At 32.4% G+C, this 15,452-nt stretch overlaps 1 protein-coding gene across 1 annotated transcript in view; it reads left to right on the forward strand.

Annotated features, from left to right (window-relative positions):
- LOC143062034 (uncharacterized) overlaps positions 1–15,452 on the forward strand; it is a 37,896-nt gene that overhangs the window by 21,736 nt on the left and 708 nt on the right. Inside the window, exons 4-5 of the mRNA XM_076233886.1 lie at positions 1,675–1,897; positions 2,589–2,732. Coding sequence (XP_076090001.1) covers positions 1,675–1,897; positions 2,589–2,732 — 367 coding nt within the window. The remainder of the gene's footprint in view (positions 1–1,674; positions 1,898–2,588; positions 2,733–15,452) is intronic.

The raw sequence follows: 15,452 nt of genomic DNA on the forward strand, positions 1-15,452 counted from the left end.
CCATATCCATTCGGGTTCCGCACTATACCTCACTCGTCCTTAATAGTTGAGTGACAAACAAACAATGAGGGAAATGATAACTGTGTATTTAGCAGAATTGTATTGGTTAAATCGGTCATCATGTCTAACTGTCTGATAAAAGACATAACAAAAATACAATTTAATTATGTGAGGAATTCCCAAATTGAAAACCCACTGAATAATCGCTATTGATATAATTGAAAATTAGAATATAGCCCTAACAATGTAAATCATATCAAATGGCGTTGGAGTGGTATTTCTTTTGTATAAAAGATCTGACCATTTAAGCATAAATTTAAATAGGTTTGAAGCAAAAAGATAATATAACGGTATATCTAACAATACACTCAAATATATAGTTTGTTTGTCCCTGTGCAAAGTTCTGTTGTACCAAGGAGGTTATATAACCGCATTGGTTGTACTTACAGATTAAACTTTGAGTTCTTATATTTTAGTCGTGTTCCGTACTACTGAAAAAGTGATACTAGTATTTGTTTTTTTTTAAAGTGTAAATTTACGACGTTTTAAAAGGTACAATTATCCTTACATTTGTTTGTTATATTTGCTGTCGAGTTTTCTTTTTAATTGGTTTCGCTGCTCTTTACTCATTCAGGTCAAGTTATAGTTGCATGTAAAGAGCATATCAAATTTATTTCAAAACATTTTGCTCACACTTCATTTTAAACTAAAATTTCAAATAATATTTTCTTGAATAAAAAAATGAATTAGAAAATTTGTACAAAAATGCACATTAAGTTTGAAGTAAATCAAATCTTTAAAATTAAACTCGTACATTTTTATTGTAAATGATGTTGCTTCACAAAATTTCCAATGTTGACTGTTGTACCTCTATTTTTTACACTTTTACCCATTACGTCTGTATGTTTTGTTCACACTCACACTGCATAACTCAGGTCAATACTCGTTTAATGGTAATCTTCCCCGAAACACATTTTAGATGATACAGGATTTTCTTTTGTCTGAAATGCATAGGGTGCTATCAAAAGTTCGGATATTTAAAAAGTAATAAAACAGAGATTAGTTGACCAATTCTATATGCTGATATGACAAACTCGTCCAGAGGTGTGTTTTATGCGTCATACAAAAAAAATGTTTTGTTTAGAGTCATATTTACTCAATCTTAAAGTGGCAGATCGTTATATCTACAGTAAATTTAGATGTTTACAATAATCTCAAACATGCCACGTCTGGTCAACTATACATAACCTTAACCTGTTTTATTTTCTGAAAATCTAAACATACAATAAGAACCAAGCTGTTCAATTTTCTGGAAATCGTTGTGATATGTATATTGATTTTGAAAAGAATTTGATCTTTTGAAAATTAAATGCCTAACCTAATTGTGGACGTAACACAATCTGCGCAGTGTCCTTTTTGTAAAACGAAACTATAGGACCACGACTACAAGTTGTTACGGTAACAATCATCATAATTACTGATTACATAGTTAATGCAAATTGTTTGAATAATTGCAATCATGCAGAAATTGATGATATTGTGTGTCGCTTAGCTACGATTGTATATGGTTTTTTCTCAGTACATAAAAACCCGCTTCATAGTGTTGATTATTATACTCTTAAAATTTGTCCAATTATATTGATATTCAGACACAATTTCAGGTTAAAAGATTAGGCTTTTACGATGGAAATTGCTGGAATAAACCTTCCTACATTTGTTGGCTTTGTTCTAACAATTGTCGCCGCATTTTTCGATTTAATTGGTTTTGCTACCCCATACTGGGCATCAGGTAGTTTAACTGTGGTAAATATTGACGCTAATGAAGGACTTTGGAGATACTGCCAAACAGGAAGCGGTACCACAGAATGTATATCAACAGGAGACAGAAATTACGGTTGTAAGTAAAGATTAGTAAAATAGGAGAGTCGAGTTTTAAGACTTGTTGTATATATACAATAAACGTTTTATGAGAAATAATACAACAAAATATAGTATTAACATTTTCTGCAAAAAAAATAATCAATTCAGTATGTCGTCATACACAAAACAGTTAACACAAATTATGGAGATCTTGGTGATAATATCTCATTATTATTTTAGTCAAATGAATACTTTCAAATTATGTGTAAATTTAAGTTATTGCAACTTATTTTTTAAAGTTAAATTGCTGTTTTTCCTTTGATTGGTTTTTGGAGAATGCATGGCTATATTTTCCTTGTATTTGTTTCGCCGATATGGTTATTTTCAAACATCTTGCCTTTACTTATATCTTTACCGAAAATAAAAGTATGAAAGCTTTCTTTGTCTGCTTAAAGATACTACTGAACAATGTGCCATATTTCTGAACATTAAATGAATTTAAAATTGCTTGGAGTTCATTTGATATTCGTGTTAATATTTCAGCACCACCAGTGTCACAAATGTCTTCAAGTTTATTGACCAAACTAATCTTCATACATGTTTATATTTAAACAGTTTTATAACTCTTACAAATGTTGTACAACTTTTTAGTTTAAGTTTGTTAAGGAAAAGTGGAATATTGAATTTATTAACATTCATGTAAACGCTGTTTGTTTATTTATTTAAAGCCTGGTTCGAAGCCGTTCAAGCCATGGAAACACTTGGTTTTCTATGTCTAATAGCTGCTGTTGTTGTTGTCATACTCAAATTATTCGTCTTAAAAGATAAACCTGTCCTCAAATTGGTTGGCATTGCATGTCTAGCAGCAGCAGGTAAGATTATTTAAACACTTATATGAATAGAGATATATCACATTATGTCATCAATGTTTTTATTCTAATGTGACAAGTGTTTTAAAGATGAGTAAACTATAATCGGTTAACCTTTAAGCCTATGTCTGTCAGAAAGGCGTTTTCTTAAAAAGCGAATCCCGCTTTGAGTATTTGTGACTTATCCTTTTCAGTTTCAGAAAAAAAGAGTTTTATTTATTTTTTTCCCACCTCGCCACCGTAGTGTGATTATGAGGTTAAAATAAGTTTCTTGAATTACCGAGATTTCTTGACCTGTAAACTATATATCTACCGAGAGATCACTGACACGTGTGCGCAACATTTGTAAAAACGGCTTTCTCTCCTTCGAAAAGGAGTCTAAATTCCTGCAATCCTTCCAAAATTGTGCTTCAACTTAAGATAATTTAATGCTATGATGTAGTTTTTCACTAACCTTTTGAAAAAAATGCAATACTGCATCGCAGATGTAATATACGATATGCTCCAATGACGTATTGAACTCGGCGTCAGAAAAAAAGATTTTATCTTTAAATGATGCCAAAAATAATATACGAGATCACAGGCATTTTTCTCTAGACTTATATATACAGATGATACAGACGCGGATCCAGCCATCTTCACAAGGTGAGAGTTCCATCTCTCGGAACACCATGAAACGTTCATATATCTATATAAAAAAACTTAATAATAAAAGGGAGGTCCAACCCCCCAGAACCCCCACTCCATCCCCTTGACCCGCCAATGTATTTTGTTTCATAGACAATATTGCAGATTTAGATATATCATCTTGCTTGGTTCTGCTATGGCACAAATCTAAATCTAAATGATTGTTTTACAGTTTATATTAGATAGAAGAAGTTTGAATGTCTTGTTAAAATCGAAATGATATTAGTTGATTGATTCACGTCTTGATTTTTTTATTCGATGTGCTAGATAAGGGCTTCGTCATAACGTTTATTTAATTGAATTTTCATTCAGGAAAACAGACTATATAAACATGAATATGGACATAAGCAAGAACGGTAATAGGTCCTTGCCATCTGGCATATCTTGGATATATCTTGAGCCTATCCTATTATATTGCATAGTAAAGTACACCCAAACAATCTAACAAACTATATCGATCCAAGGGACATTTAAATTTACCCTTTTAAGAAGTTAAATTACTACTCCACCTAAAAAATATTAATACTAATTATTTTATTTTTGCAAAAGAAATAATCAGTTTACAAAATTATAAAACAGCATAGCATATATATACATTATGATATTATTGCAACGTCTTCAAAATCATTATTATAGTGTAACAAGTGTGGACACAGATGAGTGTGGATAGTATGTTTGGATGTTTGACAGTGTCTTATGACAAAAGGAGTTCTATGTTTTTCCTTTAAGGTGTTATTTGTTTGTCTATCTGATGAGTTAAGCCTTTTTTAACTGATTTTTATAGTTTGTTCTTATGTTGTAGGGGTCCCAGGTTAGGGGAGGCTTGGGATCCCACTAACATGTTTAACCCCGCCACATTATTTTTGTATGTGCCTGTCCCAAGTCAGGAGCCTGTAATTCAGTGGTTGCCGTTTGTTTATGTGTTACATATTTGTTTTTCGTTCATTTTTTTACATAAATGAGGCCATTAGTTTTCTCGCTTGAATTGTTTTACATTGTCTTATCGGGGCCTTTTATAGCTGACTATATATGCGGTATGGGCTTTGCTCATTATTGAAGGCCGTACGGTGACCTATAACTGTTAATGTTTGTGTCATTTTGGTCTTTTGTGGATAGTTGTCTCATTGGCAATCATACCACATCTTCTTTTTTATATTATTAACTGTGTTGCACGGTGACAACCAATTTGAGCATTAGAACTGTTATTTATTTAATATTTTTTTTTATGTTCATGACAGGCATGGAGGAGACAGTAATAACACTAGTTACCGAATGATTATGATAGAATATGTTCTACATCTTTGATTTTGGATACATTTTGTATCTAGGAGAGCAACACATAATAGATTAATTTTTTCTATATCGGAGATGATATCTAGATTTGAGAACATGATATAAGGAGCATGTAACTCGGTGATTGTCGTTTATTTATGTGTTACATATAAGTTTTTTTTTTTTTTTTTTTTTTTTACTAAATAAGGCCATTAGTTTTCTCGTTTGAATTGTTTTATATTGTCATTTCGGTGCCTTTTATAGCTGATTATGCGGTATTGGCTTTACCTATTGTTTATGTCCGTACAGTGACCTATAGTTGTTAACTTCTGTGTCATTTGGTCTCTTGTGGAGAATTGTCTTATTGGAAAGCATACCACATCTTTTTCATATGTATTTGCTTACTATTGGTATGGTTCACTAGATTTAGTTAAAACAAACTTAAGTTAAGACTAAATAATTCTTCAATGTTTCCATTTGTAAAAGGGCATAACCCTAGAATGATAATCAAAGTGCTTGTAATCACTGAATGGTTATTAAAGACTGCTTTAATTTATCAGTTGGTAGTAAAGTGAATTTTGCATTGTATATTGTATAAAGCATTAATTTAAGATGATTAAACTACTATTCTTGACAGAGAAAGACAACTCTAATTTTGAAAGAAGATTTCATAAAGCATTGGTTTTAGGTAATTCAACAACCATTCTGGACAATTTATGGTCTCGACTCTACAAACATGCTTGGTTTTGGCCCTCAATTCCTCGACTGTTTGCCCCAATAACCCTTAAAATATACCCCAACCTTCTACTTATGGTATTAAACATTATGGTACAATTTCAGAGCAATTGAAATACTTATACACAACTTATTGTACTGACACTAAATTAATGCTTGTTTTGGGCACCTTTGGAACCTAAACCTTATGGACTATAACCCCCAAAATCAATCCCAAGCTTCCTTTTGTGGTTATAAACATTGTGTTATAATTTTATTTATTTCTTTTTGGTTATAGTTAAGTTATTATATGGAAACCATCTGTCTTCGGACGACGACGACAGGATACCTATTTAGGACCGCAAAAATTTCTGTGGTTGTATAAAAATTTCAAGCATGAACAATGAAATATAGTTTAAGAAATCGATAAGCCTAGATAGAGCTTATCATTTTTTTAACATAATTGAACAAACATAATATGTTTGGTTCAAATTAAAATAGAATGCTTTTATCTCCCTAATACTTACATTGTACATAAGAGGTGATACTACTTTGACAAATCCTTGTACATGAGAGTTGTCTTTCAAATCTTTATTTTACAAAGAAAGAATTGCATAACAATGAACTGAGCTCAAAGCAAAGTAATTTAATAATACACTTAGACAAAGAGCTAAATCCAGTGATATACTTTGTACTACAGGTCCTTCGTGAACATCCATCGACCAAAACCATATCTCAAGAACATTCCATACTACATGGTTGGATTCAGAATTCCTGAAAAAGACATGATTGTTTTATCGTATTTTAAGTATATATATGCACAGGTTAAAACTTTCTTGTGGTATAATCATTCAGTATCTAGCAACTATCAATTTGCTTTATGCACATATTGATATAGGTTTAGTGTACATCTGTTGGAAATAAGAACACACACACCTCCATCTAGTTTTAGTCAACTGACAAAATATTCATAACTATAAAATGTTATCTAAGACCATAGGTGGATCCAGGGGGGCCGCCCCCCACCCTTTTATGGGAAAAATTTGGTTGATTATATAGGGAATCACTCACTGAAGCATGACTGCCCCCCCCCCCCCCATGAAAAGTTCTGGATCCACCAGAGCTCCAGATAAGGATTCACAAATTGGGGTTTTTACCCACCATTTTCTTATATAATTGGGTGATAAAGTTTTTTTATTGCATTATCAATTCCAGTTCACCCCTCATGTTAATATCAAATTGGTTTTTTCACCACCAAGCTCCTTAATGTATTGGGTTTTTTCATCAACACAATATTGAATATTTAGGCAATATCAACCCCAGATTTTTTTCCATCTTAAATGTGTTTCTTTCTTTGTTTAGCTGTTTTATTTGGTTTAGGGTTATTTGCTAGCTGTTTTATTTGGTTTATTCACTGAGGAGCAATAGTAGGTTCAATTTGTGTCCCGTTTTAAACTTTCTGCCAGTTTTGTGTTTTCTCACAAAAATGGATATGTGTATTCACAGGCACACGTCATGTACCTTTATATAATAAATTCTGAGACCAGTGACAGTGCCTGTATATGTGTATTCATAAATTAACCGTAAAATGAAATAAAAATAGTATAAGAACTCTAATTATACATGAATGTTTAAGTTTTATTCAATTTACATAAATCTACTGGTTTAGTTGTCTTTTACTAGAACTTTAGGTTTCTGGTGCTTTATCATGTTTATCATGTCATAATTGATTTGGCCTTTCACTTTTTCCAACTGTTTTTTTTTTGACGAAAACCTGATGTTTGATTGCAATGTTCTTTTTAAGGTATGCATACACGCCCGTGCGTTCGAGGACGCTTCCTAATAAAACTGGTTGGGTCTTGTTATCATCAGAACTTTCCCTCAGCTTTTCAAAAGAAGCAGAAAACATGCTTCTATTCAATATTTTTATCGGACATACACTTTTGTTTGAATTCAATGTATGTTATGATAAATCCCGAGCAATTCGAAACAAATATGACTTCATGACACATGCTAATAGATAAACGCCGAGAAGATTGAAATGTTTTAAAAAACATGTGTACTTATTAAGCAATGGAAAACTCCAACAGGGACCCATTTCAGCTACTTGATGCAGGGATTTATTTTTAGGACGAAAGGAAATTTCCAATTATGAATATTATAAAAAAAGATTTAATACGCAACGACTGTAAACAGATAAGGGTAAATAACGTAAACTGTAGCAAATAAAAGGGTTGAGAACTAATGTTTTTGGCATATAATTGGGTTTCCCTTTGAATTAATTGGGTTATTGAACCCAACAATGGGCAATTGCATTGGGTTTTTTATTATTTGTATAGCGGGATCACGCAAATACGCAGCTTATCTGGAGCTCTGATCCACCATTGAAGACTTGTCAGTGTCTATTTATCATTGCCACTAAATCAGTGATATATGTACACATACATATATATATATATGTAATTATATACATGTAAGGCTAAAATTATAAAGTACATATATAAGACTAAAACTGGCATTCAGCCTTTACTACATCTTCATACCCAAATATAAAAAAGAAGATGTGGTATGATTGCCAATGAGACAACTATCCACAAAAGACCAAAATGACACAAACATTAACAATTATAGGTCACCCTACGGCCTTCAACAATGAGCAAAACCCATACCGCATATATAGTCAGCTATAAAAGGCCCCGATAAGACAATGTAAAAAAAAATGAATGAAAAACAAATATGCAACACATAAACAAACGACAACCACTGAATTACAGGCTCCTGACTTGGGACAGGCACATACATAAATAATGTAGCGGGGTTAAACATGTTAGCGGGATCCCAACCCTCCCCAAAGTCATTTTCAAATTGGACTTCATGATAAAATAAGATTCTATATCTACTACCAATGAAAATGAAATATCCCTCTAATAGACTAGCATTTAAATCACTGTTTTCTAAACTGGTAGCTAGGTCACCATGGATCTTAAATATTTCAAATGCATGTACATTTAATAATATAAATTCTCCAAAATTCACTATATTTTCCCTTTTTTTGTCTTCTGTTTGATATACCATTTTTTGAGTCTATATATTGTCTATATATATATATATATTGTCCTTTATATTGAGGTCATTTTTCGCAAAATAAACCCACTTAATCTGAACTTTAAATGCAAAAGACCCCTAAATGGCTAACAGACATTGCTATAAAGAATTATAGTCCATGATTCATATACATGTGATTTAAGAATTCATGAAATTTAAACTGATGCACAATACTTTTTTATGAGACCTGTTTTAACTTAAGGACGACACCAAAAGTTCAATGAAGGATAAAAAACTTAATTCAGGCCAACCTTAAAAATATGTTTGTTTGCAGTTTTCCGACTGTACCTTCAGACCGAAGGGTCGGTAGGTAGGAAAAATATTTTATTTTATCAGCCAAAATACAGTTTAAACAAGCAGTTACACTAAACCAAGTTTCTTGTGAAGAAAAAAAAAAACATTTTAAAACAACAAACACTGGACATGCTGAAAACCAACATCAAATGAACAGGCATTTTCAGATAAAAAACTTTTTAACAAAACTGAAACTTTAACATAGTGTCATTATCCAATTTATGACATAAATATTTTTAACTATTTTGATCTGAGCGTCACTGATGAGTCTTATGTAGACGAAACGCGCGTCTGGCATATAAAATTATAATCCTGGTACTTTTGAAAACTATTTACACCACTGGGTCGATGCCACTGCTGGCGGACGTTTCGTCCCCGAGGGTATCACCAGCCCAGTAGTCAGCACTTCGGTGTTGACATGAATATCAATCATATGGTCATTTTAATAAATTTTCTGTTTACAAAACTTTGAATTTTTCGAAAAACTAAGGATTTTCTTACCCCAGGAGTAGATAACCTTAGCCGTATTTGGCACAACTTTTTGGATTTTTGGATCCTCAATGCTCTTCAACTTTGTATTTATTCGGCTTTTTAACTATTTTGATCTGAGCGTCACTGATGAGTCTTATGTAGACGAAACGCGCGTCTGGTGTATAAAATTATAATCCTGGTACTTTTGATAACTATGAAAGAGTGTATTTTTAATAAAAAAAAAAACACTTAATCTTTCTCAATTGAAAAAAAAGGCAACTTGAAAAAAAAAGTATTTAGACATTCGACTGTTTTCATATTTCTAACAATATTTAATTATATGTGATAAGGTTATATTTTTGTCAGGCTTTAATGAAAACCAAAGAAATCTAAAGTTTGGGGTGAAATCCATAGCAGGTCATTAAAAGTAAATGGTCTGTACTGAAATGTTTTTAATGCATAAAAAAAATTGGCAGCATAGCTCCTAAGGACATGTTTTAATTGAATTCACACAGGCCACACAGTCAAGTTGGGTATATTTAATATTGTAAGAAAGAGAATAATTGCAATGAGTGGGGCAGCCCCCCTTATCCTAAAGGAGCATACTCATTGCAATCGAAGATAAATTTAATATAGAGAGAGTATATTTATTTTTCAAGCTAACCATTCATTTTCTCTACATCTTTGTGTAGTTAATAGGGTTGCTTCTTATTGATTTGGCATGATCTATATCCATTAACATTTCAAATGAGCCCTTCCTCCGTACAGGTGTGTTTACAGATATCCATGAAGATTTAAGTCACGGAGGAGTGGTTTCATCTGCTGTCGAATTATTTAACCACTGAAATTGGTTCCATAAAGTCAGGCTCCACAGATTCTGTACCCGATTTGTTTGAGACAGAATGGTTATCGTGTCAGTTATGAATATCCGCTGCATCATCGTCAATGATATCATCACACATCATTACATGTGCCTGAATCTGTATAAACAGTTTACTAATAAACTTGTTTGTTTGTTATTTGTCTTAAAATTGACACGAGACGACAGCGTAAAGTACTCCTCCGTGACTTCATAGATACCTGTCCTAAACAATTTCCATGTGCTTTATCATTAAATGGTCACATGAACGCTTGACGGGAAGCTATAGTGTGTGATAACATTGTGTGAGGGAATTCGACGTTTGATGTACCACTGTTCACTCCAGTGCAATTTATGACAATACCACTGCATCAATCAGAATTATTTTTTTTGCTGTGTTTTAAGAAATGATTTTGCTTTGTTGTCGCGTATTATTTGTGAAACATTCAATGTTTTAAAAAGGCGAATTTTCTTTATAAAGTCAATGATTATGTTGACTTTTGAAGCCCAAACTTTCTACAGCCTTAAATACGCTAATGAAAGATCCAAAAACTATACCAATACATAACGACATGATTATGAAATTATAACAAATCTATTGGTTAACAAATTTTTACTCGTTATTGCAAAATAATGAACTTAACATATCTGATATTTTCTCCCTACCCAGTTTACCCCTATACATTTTTATGATGTGGACTGGTCATTGTTATTGAATCGTAGGCAATTTGATTGGATTAAGTTGTTATTAGTTTACCTTCAAACTTGTTTATGCTTTTCATACATGACTATTGATTAATTAGAACGTGCATGAATGTGACCGGTAACTAGAATGACCTTCAAACTGGACACTGGACGAGTCAATATTATGTTTTATCAATGAAAGTTAAGGTATGAAAGGTAAGAATTGCCACTTATTCGATTTTCACAAAATTTTCCGAATATACAGTTGGAAAGGTTATTCTTTAAAAGCCTATTGTGAAGAGTAAAGAGAAAGTTTACAAATAATGCGTTTTGTTCCATTAAACAAGTCATTTTCGTAAGAGAAATACCGAAATATATTTTACGCACGACTACGGCAGGTAAAATTATTATTTATCATAATAAAAAAAAGCATTTTTCAGTCTCATTTGAATATGTTGATTACAATTAATCCCAAACTTAAGAAGTAAGTAACTAAAGTCAAAATATGTCCGATCTGCCTATTTCTGCACATCAAAAGTCAATACGATCGTTTTAAAGTCAATTTCGTCTACCTCACAAAATCTTGTTAGGCACTTTTTTTTTTTTATAAGAAAAACCAAACTTGAAATGCGTAATTGACCCAGACTTTAAATCATTTCCGGAAAGGACCCAAAGTTCCGGATCGCGTCAAAAGAAGTATTAAAAAAAATTTCTTCAAATTTAAAGCAATAAAATTTTCACAGTCGGGAGGATTTTCAAGGGTCGGTCGGTAAACTGCAAACAAACAATATTTTAATTTAAGCCTCACATAGTTTTTTCACTGACCCCCCTACCCCCTTCTTAACTTAATTTGGGAAAAACTTATTGACCCATATGGATATATTTTGCCGCAGTCCAACCCCCAAACTATTTGAATTAAGTTTTTTATCTTACATTGATCTTTTGATGTCGTCCCTTACCGTAAAAACTTTAAACAAAATAATTTTTTACTTCAATTTTAATTTCGAAAAAAGTGGATCATACTATATCAACATGATTAAGGAGCCTCGAGGGTATAAAATTTTCAGAAAAAAAATAAACATTTGTTTTTCATTACAAATTTTATTTGTTACCTTTTGTAGTTGTTACTTTATCATATGGTACAAAAATCATTCAAAACAATAAATTTGTGTTGGCCCCAGATGACTTTTACAGGGACTAAACTTGGGAATTTCAAGCTAGGAGCCCAGACCAGATATTTCATAATTAGTTTGTATATGTTCAACTAAAATTTAACTGAAAGTTTAGGGGCCCAGCTCAAAATGTAGGAGCCATGGGCGACTGGGCCCCCTTTAAGTTTTGTCCCTGTTTTAGAATGTATTCATCATTGAAAAAGTTCCAAATGATCTCCCTTTGGTGGGTAAATGTCATTTTTTTGCTTTAAAATTGAAATATCTTTTTCAACTCATCTGTGACCTATATTTTTTAATATCATTTCCATATGTAAGCTGTACTTAAACTAAATTATTGTAAAATTTGAGCGATTTCTGTAATAAATTTCTTTTTTTATTTCGATATTAACTTTATTTCTCCTATTACTTCAACAGAAAAAAACCACTTTTACATAAATGTATGCTTCTTTGGAAGACTGATTATGAGCGCAAATGAAGGGTGACCCCACTTTTTTTATTTAATTTTTCTATTAACTATAATATAAAGTTCATTTATAGAAAAATATAGAGAAATCCTATATAAATGATTTAGACCCGCCACCCCCTTAAAGTTTCTTGATGATCGCTTTCTAAAGTTTTTACTCCCTCAGCTCTCTACTAAAAAAACTCTATTTTCAGCCACATGACCCAAACAGGGAGTTGTACATTTGACTGTCTTTCCCAGATTGGATTAAATAGCGATAAGGTGTATTTTTCGTATTTTCCGGGATTGTTGAAAACTTGCATATTCATCACTATCTGATTTTGTGGTTTTAACAATCCAGACAGACAAATGGTTCGAGACCACAATTGTTGTCCCTTGATTTTCGTTGTTCACGAATAAAGTCCCTAGTGTTAATAGTGGGTTACTTGCCATTAATTTTAATACCCCTTCCAAATTAATTTATCCATGTTTAATGCCTCAAATTGTAAGTAAGGGGGTGAAATTACACTGTAAAAAAATTTGGGTCCCGAATTTAAAAGGAAAGTAGTGATTTGTTCCAGGTGAAAAAGGTTGAAATATAGGACTTCGGAAGCTGTCAAAAGATTTCAAGACGCCCTAAAGATAAAATTGTTCTTATTTTGAGTTAGAGACGATGAAGTTATCTACAATTTTGATATAATTTGTCCAAAAAGTAGTACAACACACTGTAAAAGTTTCATTGAGAAAGCGCAGGTGGGATTTTTTTTATTTTCATTTATGTTCTAAAAGAAATGCGCTACCAATTAATTGTGTTCGTGAAGTCTGTCAATATAGAATCTGTACTTGGGCAACTTCCTTAAATGATTTGGTGGTGTCAATTTGTCAAATAGCATGAAACTAAAGGATTCAAACTTTTATTCTATAGAATTTCTACAAAAATTACCAATTTTGGCATTTTATGGTCAAAATAGGCATTTTAAGGCTTTTTCAATATTAATGCATACATGGCATCCTGACTTTCTATCGGACAGGTTTTCATGTGTCAATACTTGTGTTTCTATGCCTTTTCATCTAGTTCCTTTACTTGTTTATGAACTCAGGATCTACAGAAAGAAGATTATCTCAGACAATATGTGCAAAATGTGTTGTATAAATGACCCTTGTCTAACGCCCTTGTTTGGATGAAGTCAAAAGTGGGGTTCTTGGTACATAAAATTTGAAGTCCACAATAAAGACCTCACTAAATTTGAACCAAAAGCACTTTACAATGTCTATTGTACCTGTTCCATTTCACATATCTTTCTTTTCTTCTGTAGGATAGCAAGTGGTTTAAATATAAGCCTGTTGACACTAAAATTGCATTCAAGTTTTTCACTAAAAAGCCAAAAATCTTTGTATCAGACCATTCTCTCTGCAAGAAAAGTTAATTGCAAGAGCCTTTGCAAGAGCCTTTTTGTGCTCAGATTTGTTGTATCATGTCACATGAGTATAGAAATGAAAAAAAAAAAGACAATCGGTCATTAATGTAAATGGACTAAAAGTATGACTTTTGCGCAAATTTAAAGGGAAATGACGGGGAAGGGGCAAATTAGTGTTCAAGGGGAGCAAATGCTGTTTAAATTAGTATGCGGTTTTAAATATAGAGGGAAAGTGGATCGAGTTTAAAGTACCGCGAGATATTACCTCGAGCAACGGTGTACCATAAGAGGAGGAAGATAGCACACAGAGAACAGTAGTGTCAATTATTGACCTTAGGATCAGGATCAGGATCTTTTTAGACATTAGTTAAATATAACTTATGTAGACTTATAGTTACCTTCTAATTCTATAAAAAAAAAAACAAAAAAAAAACACACAACTCAGAACTATTACTAATTCACTTGGACTATACTGATATGCAGACCTAAAAACAAAAAGAAATATATCATAAAATAGTGATTGAAAGATTCATAACACTTTGAAAATATAATTCAGACACGTGTTACACGGGGAGCATGTATGTTTACAAATAATAATGTCACGTGATCGCGCACTGACCTCCCATGTTGCATCGCCCTTACAATTCACTAATACATAACCATTTTCATGCAAACATGTAACGTGAATGTGATTGGTTATCAAACATTACAGAAATAATGCATGAACCGCTGAAGAAGAAATTATTTCATCAAATAGATGATCATAGATGCGATTTTCACTTTCGACACGAATAGGTCGGGTTGACATTTCTGTCATCGGAGATAGTATTGAGATAAATGGGATAAAACGAACCGTCAAAAAGGTCTAGAGAAGCACATCAGTAGAACCTTAACATTAATAAGTAATACTTACCAAAAATTCTCTAATTGATAAACTATATGACTAAAATTTCACGAAAATAACAATAAATAATTTTGTTGATGGTGATGAAGCTGCTTAAATTGGCGCGAAAAAAATTCTTACTCCTATTGCTTCACGTAGTCAATCGGAAATGTGTTTGTTTACCCTGGTTACAATGGCGGATTTGGAAATTCTGCCCGCCTTTTGGTACAGTCAATATAGATTTCGAAATTCCGAAGTTACATACTTCCGGTATGACTAATCACCAAACAATGTGCAAGTGGTCTATTCGACTACAGTTCAGCATAAAAAAAACGTGAATATGCAAAAGTCTGGTAATATGTTAATGAAAAAGTGTGTATAAATTTTCGTAAACCAAGTTACCAGTATACTTCACCAAGAATTACATTTGAGCGCAAAGATCTGTATGTGTGATTCGGCTTATGTAACATCGTCAATCGGAACTACTCGGCTATTCACTTCGTGCAAGCAGAAAGGCCGAGAAGTTCCGACTGGTAACAAAGTACAACATGATAAATGGAATTTTTTGCGTTGCTATTAAATCATTGAGGCCACGTGATTAAGGCCATCTATTTTTATTGCGGGTTCCACATATTTAAATCGGAATTATAGAAAAAATGGAATGTTGTGAGCAGAATCAAAACAGAAATGATGAACACTGCAACATTTCCAGCAAAATATAA

This window comes from Mytilus galloprovincialis, chromosome 2, assembly GCF_965363235.1.
Source record: "Mytilus galloprovincialis chromosome 2, xbMytGall1.hap1.1, whole genome shotgun sequence".
NCBI lineage: Eukaryota > Metazoa > Mollusca > Bivalvia > Mytilida > Mytilidae > Mytilus > Mytilus galloprovincialis.